Source organism: Delphinus delphis, chromosome 19 (genome assembly GCF_949987515.2).
Source record: "Delphinus delphis chromosome 19, mDelDel1.2, whole genome shotgun sequence".
NCBI lineage: Eukaryota > Metazoa > Chordata > Mammalia > Artiodactyla > Delphinidae > Delphinus > Delphinus delphis.
In genome coordinates this window covers 43,564,791-43,583,925 of record NC_082701.1, presented here as the reverse complement: position 1 = coordinate 43,583,925, position 19,135 = coordinate 43,564,791, and the positions used below count along the sequence as shown (strand labels likewise).

The 19,135-nt window shown below is 35.6% G+C and overlaps 1 protein-coding gene across 1 annotated transcript in view; it reads right to left on the bottom strand.

Annotated features, from left to right (window-relative positions):
- The window catches only part of NLK (nemo like kinase), a 145,894-nt gene that overhangs the window by 54,324 nt on the left and 72,435 nt on the right, over positions 1 to 19,135 (bottom strand). The window contains exon 2 of the mRNA XM_059997208.1: positions 5,246 to 5,375. Within this exon, the coding sequence (XP_059853191.1) occupies positions 5,246 to 5,375 (130 nt within the window). The remainder of the gene's footprint in view (positions 1 to 5,245; positions 5,376 to 19,135) is intronic.

The following is a 19,135-nucleotide window of genomic DNA, read 5'->3' as shown; positions in this document are numbered from 1 at the left end:
AACCCATCTCTGCTCAGAGGTTACGATTATTCTCATTTCCATCACCACAGACTCCTTTTGCCTGTCCTTGAACTTTATACAAATTGAATCATAATGAGTGAAGACCTTTGTATATGGCTTCTTTCATTTACTGTTACGCCTGTGAGATACACCCATGTGTGGATCCTCATCCTTTTTATTGATGTGCAGTATACCATTATATGAACTAACACAATGTATTTATCCAGAGTACTGCTGGCAAACTTTTCGGTTGTTTCCAAATGGTATCATGAATAAAGTTTCTATGAACATTTTTGTACATGTCCTTTGGTAGATGTATGCAGTCATTTGTCTTGAGTATACCAAAGAGTACAACTGCTGGGTCACTGGGCAGGTGTATATTTAGCTTTAGCAGAAACTGCCAGGTTTCCTAAGTGGTTTTACGAATTTACATTCTCACCAGCAATGATGAGTTTCAGCTGATTCGCATCCTTGTCAACACTGGGTATTGTCAGTCTTTTATTAAAGCCATTCTGATGAGTATATAGTAGTATCTCACTAGTCTTAATTTACATTTCTCTGATGACTAACAACTTTGAGCAATTTGTCATATGCTTATTAGCCACTTGGTTATCCTTTTATGTGAAATTCTTGATTAAGTCTTTTACTGATGGGTAAAAATTCTTGATCTGTAGAAGCTCTTTATAAGATATATGATGTTTAGATACAGAATTTACAGTCTGAAAAATGTCAAGTAAAATATTTATTTCTAATGGTCTTCCTCAAATGCTAAATATTTATTTTAAAACTTGTTCTATCACATAATATATTCTGGAAACAAGTTTTTTTGTTGGATAATGCCTGAGGTTTGTCTTTTCATTCTCTTAAACTTCTGATGAGCATTAATTTTTAATGTTAATGGTGTCCTGTTTAACACTTTTTTAAAAAAAAGGTCAATGCTTTACTTCTCTAGTTAAGAAATCTTTGTTTATTTCAGTCATGAAGACATTTTCCTATGTTTTATTCCAGAAGCTTTGTAACTTTACTTTTCATATTTAAGTCTATGATCCATTTTGAATTAATTTATGTATATGTCAAGAAGTAGATTTTTTTCATATGGATATCTAATTGATTCCTGTTTATTTATTTATTTTTAAAAGTCTTTATTGAATTTGTTACAATATTGCTTCTGTTTCATGTTTTGGTTTTTTGGGCACGAGGCATGCGGGACCTTAGCTCCCCAACCAGGGATCGAACCCGCACCCCCTGCATTGGAAGGCGAAGTCTTAACCACTGGACTGCCAAGAAAGTCCCTGATTCCTGTTTATTGAAATGGATAGCCATTTCCCTCTGGATTGCAGTGGCACCTGTCTTGTAAATCAGGTGGACATGTATGTGTATGTCAGTTTATAGACTCTATTCTGTTCTACTCTATTCTGTTCCATTAATCTATTTTTCTGTCCTTGTGCTGCCTTGATTATTATAGCTTCAAGTGTGAATCTCCAACTTCGTTCAACTTCTTCAAGATTGTCTTGAGTATTTTAGGTCTTTTCCACTTCCATAAACTTTAGAATGTTTGTCGATTTCCACACACACATACGCATAAAACCCTGCTGGGATTCTCTTTGGGATTACATTGAATACATAGTTCAACTTGGGAAGCACATGGGTATTAACCACAGTGAGTATTCCAATTCATGAACGCAAGAGCCTGTATTATTTTAAATGCATCAAGAATTTGCTCAGTACCACAAATTTTAGGCACAGAGCACACAAAACCAAATCCACTGATAAGTAACTTATTCTAAGTATCCTTTGCCTTTTCACACTCCTTAGCAGCAGAACCATTAGCATTAATAATGTCTGCAGCCAAACAGCTTGTCTGCGTTCAGAGAAGGGTCCTATTGGTATGATTCTTTATCCTACTTATGAACCTAGAGAGGCCTTATTTGAGTTCAGTCAGACTATACAGAGGAAAACAAATGATCCCGCTTTGCCTTCACTACCTCCTCTTTTGCCTCCTCTACTCCAGAACTAAAAGGTTGGGAAAAAGTAACTCCAAGAGAGATCACTGAGGTTACCATTCCAGACTCCGAGATTTCATATTTTATTTCCCTGTCACTTTCACTCACTCACTTACTCTTCAATAGACTGACTACCTACCGTGTGCTTAGTGCTATTGCCTAAGGACAAGAAAAACCCAAGAACTCTATTACAGGGGCTCTTAGCAGGAATCAATAGGTCCTAAGGAGGCACTGGATGGGCATTAAAGGACTAGTAAAAGTCTAAAATGACATAAAAATTATGTGTATATGTATTTTTCCAAAAGAGAGTTCATGGCATTCATCAGATTGTCAAAGAATGAAAAAACCCTCAGTCATCCGTTTTCCATGCCGATAAAATGACAACTCTGTGTGTGTGTGTGTGTGTGTGTGTGTGTGTGTGTGTACATACATGCACAAGTGCACAGATGGGCAAAGTAGAGAATATTTTGTCAGATTTTATAATAGCTCAGATTCTGACTAGACACTACTGAGAGGCCTAAACAACACCAATCTTTAGAAAGTTAAACCCATTTCTGTTTCTCTAAGTTGCTACATCAAGGCGAACCTATCCCTTTAAGATGAACAACCTTTAAGGAAAAAAATGTGCGTGTGCGTGTGCGCGTGCGTGTGTGTGTGTGTATGTGTATCTCAATCAGTCAGATCACCTGAAATCAATGAATATGATACAATGACTTTGAAGGTTCTGTTCAAAAGAAAATCTAAAGGCTTCCAGGGTTTTGCAGCTATTCTCTGTCACATAAAAAGCCATCCAAATTAAAATCCCACCTTCCTACAACAGCCAGGTTAATCTTTCTAAATGCCATTTTCATCATGACATTCCTTTCTTTTCCTTCTATTCAATCAAATGTTAATCTCAAAAGGCTCATCTTAAGGTTTCTCCCTGTTTAAAGCATCTTTGAGATTTTAAGTCCATGACAATTACTCTCTTTTTCTTAATAGTACAATACTTGTCTGTCATCTTTCACCTGAGAAGCTTTAAAAAAATACAGCTACCGGGGTCTCAACCCCAGAGATTACAATGTAGTAGGTCTGGGATGAAACCCATGAATCTGCATTTTGAAGGCTCACTTGGTGATTCGAATATATTTTTAGGTTTGGTTGCCCAGCTTTTCACTATGCGCAGCACACACAGTGTCCTGTATTAATGTTTAACCATGCAGGCAGTCCTCCCACAGCACTGTTATCACAGTATCACATTACTAAACTCCTTGAGGGTAGAAACCCCTAGAAGCTGATGTAGTTTAGGGATATAGGATGTGCACAGTAAATGTTTACTGAATTAATGAATATGGGCCCTGAAGCAAGACAGATTTAGACTTCAATCTGTGCCACTCTGACCTTGGGCAAATTACTTAACTCTAAGCTTTGGTTTCCTCCTCTGTAAAGTAGGGATAATAAGCCCTATCTGACAAGACTTTTAAGTATTAAATTAATATATGTAAAGCATCTACACATTTTCTGACACTTGGTAACAAATGCTTAAACACCCGGTCCACTTCCTTCAAAAAAGGACCATGTTTTGAACTTTTTTTTGTATTCTTCACATGACCTAGCACTGCACTCTGCACACAGGACACAATTAATAAACATCTGTTGTCTTAACTACATCAAATACCAGTTGCCTCTTAGACTGGCATTCCACACATACCAGGTATGCTGGCCCTGAGATGCTTTTGTAGATCTCAGTGCACAGCATAAATTCATTATGTATAAAATAGTGGTGCCATGATGTCCCATCTCCAACTATTTGCCTCACTTTTGAACATTCCCACAGAAATCACAAGCACTCTCTTACGATACAGCTCAGGAGCTCGAACAGTAGTTGCTGTGTTTTAATATGTGTGATTTTCAAGACTGCAGTTTGTTTCTTTTCTTACACTACTCACTCTGACACTATCTTTGTAACTTAATTAGTTACTCTATAGTAATGAGTCATGAGCAAAGACAGCAACATATACAGATAGCAGCCTATTACACCATCCCTCCTTTATAAAAGAAGCCAAGATAGGTTTGAATAAACCATTGAAACCCTTAGAAAGTGAATTTCTGATACCACCTTCAAAATATTTCTTTACTGTGGACCCCTTTACTTGAGTCTCTGACAATGTACATAAGGTTTGTACTCTTTGATGCTGGGGTGGCACTCACTCAGGCAAATTCAAGAAATAACAAAGCAAGCACTAGACATCATTCTAAAATCACTTCCAAAATTTCAGGAAACAGTCATAAAATAGCAACTGGAATGATGTTTTCAAAGTTATTGAAACAAACAAACACATTGCTAGGCAGTCCCAACTGAATGAAAGACAAGCAGTTACTTTCTAAAAAAGTTTAAGGAAAATGGATTTCAAGAGGGGTAATCAATAAAGTGAAATGTGTCAAACCAAGGAGCTTCAAGTGAACGTATTGTAAGTTTGATATTCCTAGTTTTACCAAATAGTTCAAACTTTTACAAATTTATCTCTTAAAGTGTGACCTACACTTCGGCCAAAGTTCTTCAGGTTCCTGTGCAAATAAGCAGTCAGACTCACAAGAAATTACTGGTTTCCTGATTTTTATTTCAGCAATTAAAATAGCACGGGTTGAGTACCAAATGCAGAATGTGAGGCAGTTTTTCTTTTCATATGAAACTGAAAACTAAGAGTCCAATGCTAACATCCCCCAGGTAAATTTTACACATACCAAACTTTTAATTCAGGATTAGTTGAGAAGAAGCTCTCTCAAACCACTGTGATTCTGTTTCCCCACGAATCCTGACATCTCTAAACACAGCCATAAATAAGATAAACTATGTTATCTTTAAAAGCTGTACTGTTTTTAAGAGGAGAAACTTTTTTCTCACATCTTTAATCTCTGGTTTAAAATATTAAAAGATATAAACAAAGCATTTAAAATCAGGGGCCAATTACTTCTATTTAAATCACTCAGACTACGTATTATACTCTATTTTTATGTTGTACATTAGTATTGTTCCCAAGCTAAATATTAACATTTGCTTTAAATCAATTAATATTTATCTGTCAATCAATAAATCCTAGAATTCACTTAAACTTGCTCATTCACAAAAAAGGTCTAATTTGTCTCAGGTTTCCAAATCCCTTAATATGGTACATGTACCCTTTTTAACTCTCTTTTGCTCTTTACTAATATAATCAAACATACTTAGGAAATAGTTTATCCCAAACACTGATTTCACTTACATTATCATGTTTAAAAAAACACAACATCTTCAATTCCCGGAAGACCCTTTTGCAAGAGACCAGATTCTGGAAGACGTTGGGCATCTTTTTGAGTGCTACTCTCTTTCCATCTCTTGGATCTGTTACTGACCTAAAGACACAATATTTAGGGGGAGAGGAAAAAAAGACAGAGAAATCAATCCCAAACTTTGTTCTTCAATGTTTCAGAGCATGACAAATACCTTTATGTTAAAACACTCAGTATTAAATCCACTTAATAATGCTTCAGGTATCAGTGAGAAAGATTTAAAAAAGTATAATCAAAGAGAATGTTTAGCCCACCCAACTCATTTGCCATGCTTTTTTCTTTTTTTAAAATCCCTGTCTAAATTTCTATAAACACTTAACCTTCCTGAGAGGTCACTTAGCAATACATCAGAGGTAGGAGGGCTACTAATGGTAAAGCCATTTTAAAGACGGGAGAAAAAGTATTGAACATTAACACGACTGAAGTCAAATTAGTTTTATGCTTTATTTTCAGAACCAAATTCAAGATGGAAGAAGTGTTCATTCAGATGTGGTCACTTTTAGTTGAATGTAGAGAATACAGTTTGAGTATTTTGGTTTCTTATATAAATGAAACATCTTTTAGTAGTACGGGTTTCAGGACACAACAGTGTCCCCTCATGAGTCTGAGTGGCAGCTTAGGGGCTGTAGCTTCTAGGTTATGGTAAGTTCTTCCCTTTTGTTTCTCAGTTCTTGGTATGATGGCTGCCCCTTGTGGTTACTCTCTTTAATAGCTCAGTGTCCACCTTTTCTCTCTTTTAGCCTTCTAACACCTATGTTGCCAACTCCTTGTATTATGTTTCCCTGTGTTTGAAATACTAATGTGTTTCCATTTTTCTGATTGGACCCAATCGATACATATTAAATCAAAGAGTTTTGCTAAACATGGCCAATTGGCCATCTGGCTAATCGAGTTTCCATGAATTGACCTAAAGCTTTTTTCCTTTGACCCATCATTGATGACTGGTTGTCTTTGTAGAATTTATTCCTGTCAGATTTATTTTGCTAGATTCCTATCATGCTCGGCTACCATTATCTTTCATTTTCTGTTTCAGTCATTCAATGCTTTGGCTATTCCTCCCAGATTTGTATCATTTTGAAATCTGGTCGGTATGTCATCAATGCCTTTATCCAAGTTGTTAATTAAAGTTTAGAACAGGACTGAGGACAGAGCTCTGCAACAGATACAACACTAGAAGCCATCTATGAGGCCGGCATCCAATCATTAATCTGTGTATGGTTAGTCAATTAATTATTTATTTAATTAACTACAATCACTCAGTTTATTTCTTCATCTTGTCCGCAAGGAAATAAGACACTCATCAAATTGCCTTCCTGAAAATAAAGCATTCCTATTTTTTACCTAAAAATCATACCAAACTTCTTTATGAATATCATCACTTCTTTATAAATTTATCTTAGTGATTGCTACTTCCTAAGTTCTTGTAAAACTCTTAAACAATGCATTCTAGTATTTTTAAAACAGCATGAGGACTTCACTTTCTCCCACTGATTGAAAATTTGCTAAAACAATTAAGTATTATCATTTTCAAGTCTTCAATAGCTTGAAATGTAATTCAACTAGGCTAAGAGACCTAACATTTTTGACTGTTGTTTAAAAAACACCAACCAAAATCCACAACATTGCTTAGAATCCACATAATCTAGGAAAGTAAAATAGGAAGGAAACCAAATATATTATATTGACTATTAAAATTTTTTTTCTGTTTAAATACACCACTTCTGTAGCTAGATACTGGAAGATAAAAGTCAATGAAACAGCAAGGAAGGGAAATTCTGGATCATACACTGCACAGTAGTCATTGCCTCTAGAGTCTTCTTTAATCTAGAACAGTTAATTAGCATTTATCTTTTATGACATTGCCATTTTGGAAGAGTACAGGCCAGTTAGTTTGTAGACTGTTCCTCAGTTTGGGTCTATCTGGCATTTTCTTGAGATTAGATTCAGGTTCTGTATTTTTCACAGGAATAACACAGATGTCTTCTTAGCGCACCACGTTAGGAGGCCCATGAAGTCGATTTTTCCCATTACTGGTGATAACTTTGATCACTTGGATGAGGTGTCTGTCAGGTTTCTCCACTGCAAAGTTACTATTTTTTCCCTTTGTAACTATGTAAATAGGCTATTCCTCATCAAACTCTGACCCACTACCTTTAGCACCCATGGATGTTTTTTTGCCTGAATCAATGATTATTACTATGATGTTGCCAAATGGTACTTTAATAATTTTTAATATGTCTAACAGCTAGCCTGCACAATATTAATTTTTAAAAATGAGTAAATTGATTTAACACAATACCCTTTCCAAAGACCTCATGCAGCAATACTTCGCAACTTCTGACTTCTTACTGGTCTTGACCCTACTGTGGTGAGGAAAGCTGCTTTAAGATAAATTCACTCCTGGCTCAAATCTGTGCCTTGTAATGTTTTAAGGTAAAATTCACAAAGCAGCATTTTATTTTATTATTCATGCAAAAGCCAGTCATGCCTGTGGCTGGTAACAATATAATCTCATGAATGTGAATGGCAGTGCGGTAATTTCACGCCATGTTGAGTTTGTTCTCTCTTAACTTGAAGTAGCAGATGCTTTAGTTCAGCACAAACAGTATCACAGAACACAGATAAGTGTGGAAGCCTGTTACACAGGAATTCTTTTATTTTCTTTGTTACTGAAAGGCTTGCTGTGCTTAGTTTCTCTGTTGCTGCAATACCCTGGTTATTTCAACTGCACTTGTTAATGAAGCTCCAGCTGTAGAGATAATGAACAACATTTAGGGCAACTTTCCTCATTTCAGAAAATGGAGCCATCCTTCAACCTACAATTCACTTATGACCAGTTACTTTCTCTAAAATACTGTTCGCTCTAAATGAAAACAGTGCGTCTGTTATTTCATCTGATTACCTTCATAATCATTCAAGTTATATTAATAGGCACTTACTTCCTCAGTTTTAAATTAACATTTGATTCTGTAAACATTACATTAAAAATAATGTTTTAGAAAGAGAAAAACAAAAACAAAAAAATAAAGTTTTAAGGGTTGTGAGAATCTTTTCTTACATCTGCTCCGGGTACATCAATCCTTCTCTGCACTTAGAATTTAAGTTCAACTGCTTTTTAAACAGCCAAAAGAATCCACGAGCCATTCTTCAGAGAGATACAGAGTCAGTCAAAAGAGTACAATACCAAAACAGGAAGCTTTTTAGATATGGTTGTGGTCGTTTTGTTGTAGAGTTTTCTTAATCCCAGGAAACTGTGACCACTGCCACAAATCTGCTTATATTACTGACAAGCAGAAGAGGTGAAACGGAAACAAGAGTAAAACTTATCATTGGGGATACTTTCCCAGGCACTAGAATGTTACATTATAATATCTTTTAATTAGTATAACTAATCAGCAAGAGTCCCCAAGAAATTAAATGCTCCTCACTCATTTTATGTGAAGAATCTTTCCCCCATGTATTTTAGCAGTTTTAAATTTCATGGTGCTAATACAGGTTTTTAACTATCCAAAGCAAAAAAAAAAAAAAAAAGAGAGAGAATGCTTCAACTTGGATTAAGAAAATCAGGTTCTTCTAATTCTAGTCACATTAACTTGTAATCAGCAATTCTCTATTTTTTTACTATACATACTACAATTACTATGTCAACTGTACCAATACAGTACACATCTCAGTAATAGAACTTCCTAGCTAGGCTCTAAATATTTAATTATTGCCTTCACATTCATTTCAAGATTCACTTCCTTAAAAGTTATTTTTACTTGTATTTAGATTAAGTTTCCTTGAGAAAACAATAGCAAACTATGAGACAAAAATAAGTCTAGAAAATGTTTATTTTTCCTTAGTATATATTATATGTTCATGGACACTACAGGTTAAATATGGAATTTATTTGTATGACTCTCTGGTTTTTATAACCAGAACTTCAAAAAGCTCTATCTAGCTTGTGTGCACTCTGACATAATATACAGAGTTGCAAACTATTTAGAAGCACAAACCTTCTAGGTTTCCCTGCCCCCACCCAAATACACATAGAAAAGGATTCTCATCTTTCATATTTAGATAATTTGTTCCATCAGCTGGGGTTTTCTGATGTTTGGTTTTTCTTTTTAAATGTTTATCCAAATTTGGTATTTGCTGAGTTAGCTCTATACATAAGAAAGCAATCCTTTTCCTTTAAGGTACTTATAAATGATCCCCAAATTTGTTAATCTGATTATTACGAGGAAAAAAAGGTCTTACACAGTAGCCAAACCAAAGCAGTGAAATAGTTCTTTCTTTCTCTCCTATCCTAACACTACTGATCAGGAGAAGCAAAACATCTACATTTAACTGGGAGAGTTAATAGGAACTTATCCTTTAACTCTGTGTCTAAGTAAGTATAAACAGCAATGATCCCAGCAGATGAGACACAGCACTGAGCCATGCTGATCTGTAGTGAGAGACCCAGGAAGGGAAGGAGGAAGAATAAGGAACAGGCAAGCCATCCAATATCAAGCTGTCACATTTATTTTCAAATACTTGTTATTGTAAGAGCTAACTTTTAAGACTGCCTCAACTCCCCAAACCAATAACCACTGAATAAGTTAAAATATAGGTGAAAAATTATTTAATGCTAATTACTGTTGTCTTGGGAATATTTTATGGTTCTTTAGAGCATGAATTAATTAGTTCCATCCTTACTGTAGATGCTGGGAAGACAGAGAGACTCTTCCTCCTCAGTCACTGTCAAATATCTCTGTGAGAGGGCTTCCCTGGTGGCGCAGTGGTTGAGAGTCCGCCTGCCGATGCAGGGGACACAGGTTCGTACCCCGGTCCGGGAAGATCCCACATGCCGCGGAGCGGCTGGGCCCGTGAGCCATGGCCGCTGAGCCTGCGCGTCCGGAGCCTGTGCTCCGCAACGTGAGAGGCCACAACAGTGAGAGGCCCGCGTACCGCAAAAAAAAAAAAAAAATCTCTGTGAGAGTCTGACCGGCCTGCACAAAAGTTGCCACACTGCCTTTTCAAGGGGGATTTTCTCATGTTAGAGGGTGAACATGACATAGCCTAGTCTGCCAAGTCTAGGAAGTTTTCATGGCACACTACCCACAGTCTTCTAGAAATAGACCTGTGAACATTGTATGGGGAGGAAAACCAGCTGCAATGAAGGAAAGGTTTCTGTACAAAACCACAAAGGAAAATAATTCACAACTGCAACTCCTTCTTCCATTTTAACAACTTTGGGCAACAGGAGGTTACAAAGGGTAACCAAAACTAAAACTATGTCACACAATAATATGCTTGCTTTCAATCCCATTGATGAATTCCTGAAAGATATGTATTCAGTAACAGGAACACTGAGGAATATAAAAATTTTTTAAAAAATTTAAAGATGGCAGTTTTTGTTGTACATTAGTTTCATAAATGTGGAAGACATCAAATGAAAGAAAAGGACAGTTTTACTCACATAGTAGTTTTATAAGATTATGGCTTTACCAATGTCAAAAATTGTAATGAATTTAGAAACAGAAACTTCACATCATCATAAAAAGTTTTTAAATTATAATTTTTTAAGATTATTTATTTATATTTTATTTTTGGCTGCGTCAGGTCTCAGTTGTGGCATGCGGGATGTTTGTTGAGCCACGTGGGATCTTTCGTTGAGGCAGGTGGGCTTCTCTCTAGTTGTGGCGTGTGTGTTTTTTTCTCTTCTCTAGTTGTGGCACACAGGCTCCAGGGCATGTGGGCTCTATAGTTGTGGTGTGCGGGTTCCAGAGCGCGTGGGCTCTGTAGTTTGGGGCATGCAGGCTCTCTAGTTGAGGTGCGCGAGCTCAGTGTTTGTGGCACACAGGCCTAATTGCCCCGCGGCATGTGGGATCCTAGTTCCCCAACCAGGGATCTAATCTGCGTCCCCTGCATTGTAAGGCGGATTCTTTACCACTGGACCACCAGGGAAGTCCCAACAGTTTTGTTTTTAATTGCCATAGAGAATGCTTTATCATTTGATAGTTTAGTGGTTAAGCTAATATTTTAATAATTAACATAAAATGTAAGTCTCAATATGCTATAAGTTAAAAGTAAACTGTCTGAACACACCAACAGTAAACTGCCATTTTTGAAATAAAAGGGAAAATTTGAATATGGTTGAAAATTATGATTATAAATTAAATTTCCATATTTTCTAGAGATGTATATACTAAGTATACATAGGTGAAATGATATGAGATCTAAGATTTATTTTAAAATACTACAGTAATAAATATTGTTGAAACAAAGCAAATATTGAAATTATTGAATTTAAGTAGTAGGTTAATGGGGTCTAATTATTCAAAACTAAAGAAAATGTATATTTGCAAAATTACAAAATAAAAAATGAAATGAAAAAAATTTAAATGTTTTTCATAATAACGTTAAAAATATCCAATATTGGGATTAAAACTAAGAAAAGCTAAGCAAGACTTTTACACAAAAGGACTAAAAAACATCACTGAGAGAAATTAAAGACATAAATAAATGGAGAAACATACCATATTCATGAATTAGAAAACTACTCAATATTGCAAAAATTTCAATGCTCCCCAAATTGACTTATAGACTCAGTGAAATTCAAAACATGAAATGGTTTTCTTTTTGTGAAACTACACAAATTAGTCTTAAAGTTTTTATGGAAATGCAAATATGCCAAGGACAGCTAAGACACTCTTGAAGAAGAATAAGGTGGGAAAAGTTGCTCTACCAGATAAGAAAACTTATTATAAAGCCACAGTAATTTAGCTAATATAATAGACCAATGAAATAGAAATATGGCTCAGAAACAGATTCTCCCATATTTAGACACTTGGCTTATCATGAAGGTGGCTCTGCAGACAGGAAGGTTGTGCCTTAAGCTAGCGTTTCCCATTTCAAGCCCATCCGTCTAAACACTGCTCTATAATACTGGGGCTAAGACTCTGCAAACCATGTTTTGGTTTTTCCAGCTAGCTTCAGGTTAGACTCTGCTAATAGAGGGCTTTAGAGGAGACTGCAAGGCTGGAGGAGCAAAAAGGAACAGAGGGCTCTTATCCAGATACATACGTAATTCCTACAAATCAATTTTTTAAAAGGGCCTGAATAGGCATTTCACAAGAAAGGATTAATTCAAATGGCCAATAAACATATGAAAAGGAGCTTAACCTCATTAGTCATTTGGGAAATGAAAATTAAAACCAAATGAGAAAGTACGATATAACCACCAAAATGACTAATGTTTAAAAGTCTGACAATACCAAATGTTTGGTGAAGATGTGGTGCAATGTCAATTCTAATACACTGCTAGTAGAAGTGTAAATTGTACAATCACTTTGGGAAACAGGTTGGTTTTATATACTAAAATGAAAATAAATATACACTGGAACCCAGCAATTTGACTCTCAGGTATATACCCAAAAGGAATTTGTGTACCTATACACTAAGACACAAACAAGTGTGTGTGTCCATGGCAGCCGTATCTTTTAATACCCTTAAAACTGGAAACAACTCAAATATCCATGAACAGCAAAATGGATAAACAAATTGTTGTATTTTCACATAATGGAATACTCTATAGCATTAAAATGAACTACTGCTACATGCAACAACATAGATAAATCTCACAAACATAATTTTGAGCCAAAGAAAACAGTCACAAATGAATAATAAGATTTCTATATAAAAAATATAAGCAAAGTTAAACTCTAATGTTTAGGGATGCACACTTAGTAGACAGAAACTATTAAGAAAGGAAGTGGTTATCATAAAAGTAAGGACAATGGTTATCTTGGGGGGGTACTTAATGATAGGGCAGAGAAGAGAGGACTTCTGGGTGCTACCAATGTCTTATTTCTCATATGGATGATGGCTAGAGGTGTGTACTTTGTGATAAATCACAGAGCTGTATGTTTTATTTCGTATTGTTTCTCTCTGTGTGTTATTATATAACTAGAAAGGTAAAGGCTAACTTCCCAGTTAAATTTGAGCATAAAAAAGCATTTTAGATTGAGATCTATATAATGAGTAATTTTTAAAGAGGGTGATTCTTTCCTTTTTTCTTTTTTTTTTGCATATAGATACACATCTACACCAGTCCAATGGATTCTATCATACCTTTCCTTGTGCCACTGGTTCATTCTGTAGAGAGGAGTATACATAATATCTCCCTTATGTTTTGATAGAATTCCAAAAGAATTCGCTTGCTTAAAAAAAAACAAACGTTTTCTTCATCATTACACAAGAATATGCTATTAAGGAGCATTCCACAGGACAGTGCTGTCAGCAGAATTATAGCAGAACTACAGTCCCACCCCTGATCTAATCACAATCTCCTAACTTCTATTGTGAAGCAAAATGCTGAAGCAGCTACAATATATAGATGTCCTTCAGGTTTTTAATTAGTTAGCCTTTTAAAAATAACCAAACCCCAAAATATTGCAAATACAAAACAGGAGGCAAGACTTCCAGCTGTGGCAAACTGAATAAATCAGCAAATCCTCTCCCAACAAAACTACTATAAAACTGGACAAATGTGTCAGAAACAACCATTACAGGACTCCAGAAAACAACTAAAGTCAAATGACAAGTTTAAAAGTGTTTATTTATGAAAAATGTAGAACTCTGGGTAAGAACAGTGGAAGTCAGTGGTGTTACTGCTTTCGGTTGCTCCTTATTCACCCCCCACCCCAAGCACAGTCCATGCAGTACCTGGTAAGTGCTGGCCACGGAAACCAGCGGCTTCACTGCCTGAGTCTGCTGAAGTGATTTGAAATGGAAGGCAAAAAACCCATACCCAGTGGCATTGAGAGTAAAACCATTTAAACCCAACTAGAAAAGAAGAGATAAAGCCTACAGCTCTGCTAGCCTGAGGCTGTTGTCCCAGTTGGGAAGAGGTGCAGACTAACAGAAATCCAGAAATTTAATAAGGAGATTCTGGAAATGAGAGCCACAGGGGGGCCTGGTAAACTCTCTATGCATTCCTGGCTAACTGGGGGCTGCGTATATGCTCAGAGTTGACTGGAGAGGTCCTAAGCTCTCCACCTATCAAGGGCTGACTAGGAGGCTTCCTACATATGAAGGGAAGAAATGAGAAGCTTAGCAGAAAGTAAAAGCTAAGGCATGCCTGAAAGCTAGATGAGCTCCCTAATACACTCACAGAAGGCTCAGCAAAGGGTAGAAGCCTTACTGGCTCAAGATGTTTGAGCACAACCTTTAACTAATCACTGGCTGAGCACTAAGCTATGGGACTCCAAGAAGGCCAAGGTAAAGATGAAAACAAAAACAAATGAGCAAAAACTTGAATGGCTGCAATCCACAGGGGAGAAAGATCCCGCATACTAAGTCAAGTTACTTAAATATAAGCAAACATACATAACAACAGCAATAATGACAACCTTCAGACATGGGAGGAGGACTGGGGAGGAATCAGACCCAGGGTTGTTACAATATATTACCAAATTTGTCCAGTTTTAACAACAACAACAACAACAAAAATTACAAGACGTTAAAAAAAAAAAAAAGGAAAACGTGACCCATACTCAGGGGGAAAAGCAGTCAACAGAAACTGTTTCTTAGTGGGCCCAGATGCTGTATTCAGAAAAACTTCAAAAGCAGCTATTATAAATATGTTCAAAGAATTAAAGAAAAATACGGCGACAATGACAAAACAATAGAAAATCTCAATACAGAAATAGAAACTACAAAGAAGGAAACAAACTCTAAAGTTGAAAAATACAATATTAGAAATGAAAAATTCACTAGATTGGCCCAAAGCAGATTTTGGATAGCAGAAGAAAAAAAAAAATCAGTGAACATAAAAGAGCCATAGAAATTATACAATCTCAAGAACAGAGAGGAAAAATTTGAAGAAAAATGAACAGAGCCTCAGAGACCTATGCAACAACACTGAATGTACCAACATACCTCTAATGGGAGTACCATGAAAAAAGGAGAGAGATAAAGGAGCAGAAAAAAAGATATTTGAAGAAATAATGGTTTAAAACTTTCAAAATCTGATGAAGAACAATATACAAAACTCAAAAACTCCCAAGTAGGATAGACACAAGAATTCTGCACCTAGACACTTCACAGTCAACCACAGATCAAGTTAAAGACAAAAATAATAATTGAAATATGAAGAAAACCAAGACAATTAATGACTGACTTTTCATCAGATATAACGAAGACTAGAGGGAAGTGGAACCCCATAATTGCAGTGGTGGTAGTGGGGCAGGCAAAAATCCTATATTCAGTTAAAAAAGACCCTGTCCTTCAAAAATAGAGGCAAAGTGAAAACAATCCAAGATAAGTAATGACTAAGAGAATTTGTTGCCAGCAGGTTTGCCTTACAGGAAAAAAAAGAATCCCTTTGGTCTGAAAGGAAATGACCCCAAAAGGTAACTCAAATCCACAGGAAGAAATGAGAAACAAGAAATGGCAAATACGTGGATAAATAGCACAATACATTGTTGGTTTTAACATATACAGATGTAATATATATGACAATAACAGCACAATAAGGGGAGGGAACTGAGCTGTATTGGAGCAAAGTTGTTGCATTCTACCAGAATTAAAATACTATTAATCTGATATAGATTGTTCAGAAATTAAGATGTACACTGCAATCCCTAGAACAGCAAATAATAAAATAACTAAAAAACCAAAGGAGGATTAAAAAAAATCAAGAGATGAATTAAAATGGTCAAATGAAAAATAGTTGACACAAAACAAGAAATACAATTTTGAAATATAGATTTAACACAAAAGATAAAAAGGAAGGCCACAGCAACCAAAGAAACGAGATATATAGAAAACAAATACTGTAGCAAAATTGCAAATGTAAATTCAATCAATCAATAATTACACTAAATGTGAATGGATTAAATACTTCAATAAAAAGCAGAGATTGACAATTTTTTAAGCTTTTTTTTAAAAAATAAATTTATTTATTTATTTTTGACGCGTTGGGTCTTCGTTGCTGTGCGTGGGCTTTCTCTAGCTGCAGCGAGCATGGGCTACTCTTTGTTGCAGTGCACGGGCTTCTTATTCCGGTGGCTTCTCTTGTTGCAGAGCACGGGCTCTAGGCACATGGGTCTCAGTAGTTGTGGCATGCAGGCTCAGCAGCTGTGGCTTGCGGGCTCTAGAGCGCAGGCTCAGTAGTTGTGGCACATGGGCTTAGTTGCTCCACAGCATGTGGGATCTTCCCGGACCAGGGCTCAAACCCTGTGTCCCCTGCATTGGCAGGCAGATTCTTAACCACTGTGCCACCCGGGAAGTCCCAAGATTGACAATTTTTAAAAAGCAAGATTCAACCATATGCTGTCTACAAAAGACACACTTTAGATTTAACAATAAAAATGGGTTGGAAGTTAAAAGAGGTAAAAAGACATACCATAAAAATGGTGACCACAAGAGAGCTGCAGAAGCTATGTTAATAGAAAACAGAACAGATTTTAAGACAAATATTACTAGAGACAAGGAGGAACATTTCATAAAGATAAAAGGGTAAACACATATATGATAATTATAAATGGTCTACATAGTTAAAAATAGACTCTCAAAATTCACAAAGCAAAACTTGACAGAAGAGAAGAAACAGACAATTCAATAATTATATTTGGAAGTTTTAATACCCCACTCTCAAAGATAAAACAACTAAACAGAAATTAAGCAAGGACAGAAAAGAGTTAAAAAAATACCATCGACTAACTTTACCTAAGTGATATTTACAGAATGCTCTACCCAACAAGAACAGAATACGCATTTTTCTCCAAGCACACACAGAATGTTCTTTAGGAAAGCCCAAATGCTAAGTCAAAAAACAAGTCTCAATAAACTAAGAAGGACTGAAACCAAAATATGTTTTTCAGACCACAGTAGAATTAAATTACAGATGTTAGAAAGAAATTTTAGAAATCCCAATATTAGAATATGAAACAAAACAAAGAAGAAATCACAAAGAAATTAGAAAATACCTGAATTGAATAAAAATTAAAACACAATATATCAAAATTTATTGGATACAGTTAAAGCACTGCTTAGAGGGAAAATGTATACCTTTAATCAGTTATATAGAAAATAAAGCCCTCAAATCAGTGAGATATAAGCTTTTATCTACAGAAAACTAGAAAAAGAGCGTATTAAACCCAAAGCAGGCAAGAGGAAATAACAAAATCACAATGGAAACAATAAAGAAAAAAGCACATCAAGAAAATCAATGAAATAAAAAGTTCGTTCTTTGACAAGGTCAAAGATAAACCTTTAGCTAAACTGATCAAGAAAAAACAAAGATACAAATGGACAAAATCAGGAATGTAAAAGGGGACATCACTACTAACCCTACACAAATTATTAATTAAAAATATTCCTTCAATGAATAGCCCATGTCCAGATGGCATCATTGGTCAATTATATCAAACATTTAATGAAGAAACAGTACCAGTCTTTCATAAATTCTTCCAGAAACTGAGAAGGGACTATTTCCCAACTCATTCTATGAGGCCAAAGTCAGACAATGACAAAAGGACTGAATTCCTTTATCCCAAGAGATAAAAACTATACCTTAATATCCTTCAAAAATATTAATGAAAACATCCATGAGTAGGAAATCCAATCTAGCAACATAAAATCCAACCCCCATTTATGATAAAAACATTCAACCAACTAGAAACAGAAAACTTCTTCAACCTGATAAAGGGCATAAGAAAAACAGAGCTAATATCTTACTTCACAATGAAAGACTGAATGCTTCCCCTTAAGGTCAAGGAACAAGGCAAAGATGTCTGCTCCAGCCACGTCTATTTAAATTTTATTGGAGGGTCTCATCAGTGGAAAAAGCGCCCCCCCCAAAAAATTTTTTTTTAAAAACATCCAAATTGGAAAGGAAGAACTAAAACTGATTTTATTTGCAGATGACATGATCCTCTATGTAGAAAACCCTAAGGAATACACAAAAACAGTACTTAAACTAATAAACAGGTTTATCAAGGTTGCAGGATACAAGATTATTATACAAAAACCCATTTTTTCTACATGCCAGCAATGAACAATCTGAAAATGAAATTAAGAAAACAATTCCATTCACAACAGAATCAAATCAAATCAAATACTTAGGGAACAAGTTTAACAAACGAAGTTTAAGATATACAGCAAACTATGAAATATTGCTGAAATAAATTACAGAAGACTTAAACAGAGAGAACACTTCATATTCATGAATTGGAAAACTCAATGTTAAGATGGCAATCTCCCCATAGTGACCTACAGATTCAGTGCAATTCCAATCAAAACTGGAACCCTCACATATTACTGGTGGGAATGTAAAATGGTACATCCACTTTGGAAAACAGTTTGGTTGTTTCTGAAAAAGTTAAAATAAACTTATCATATGATTCAGCAAATCTACTCATATATTTACACAAGGGAAATGAAAATATATGTTTACACAAAGATTTCTATGTGAATATTCATAGCGGTACTATAGCTGAAAAACGAGTCAAATCTATCAACTAGTGGATGGATAAACAAACTATGGTACATCTATACCAGAGAATAAAAAGGAACAAACTACTACTTCCTTACAAGCTACCACTTACATGGCTAAACCTCAAAAACATTATGCTAAGTGAGGGAAGCCAAACACAAAAGACCATATAATATATGATACTATTTATAAGAAATTTTTGGAAGAGACATTTAGAGAGACAGAAAGCGTATCAGTAGTTGCTCAGGGTTGGGAATTGGAATGGGTGGTTGACCACAAATGGTTAAGTTTTGCAGGTAATGAAAATGTTCTAAAATTGGGTCAGGGTGATGATTGCATAACAGTGGAAATTTAC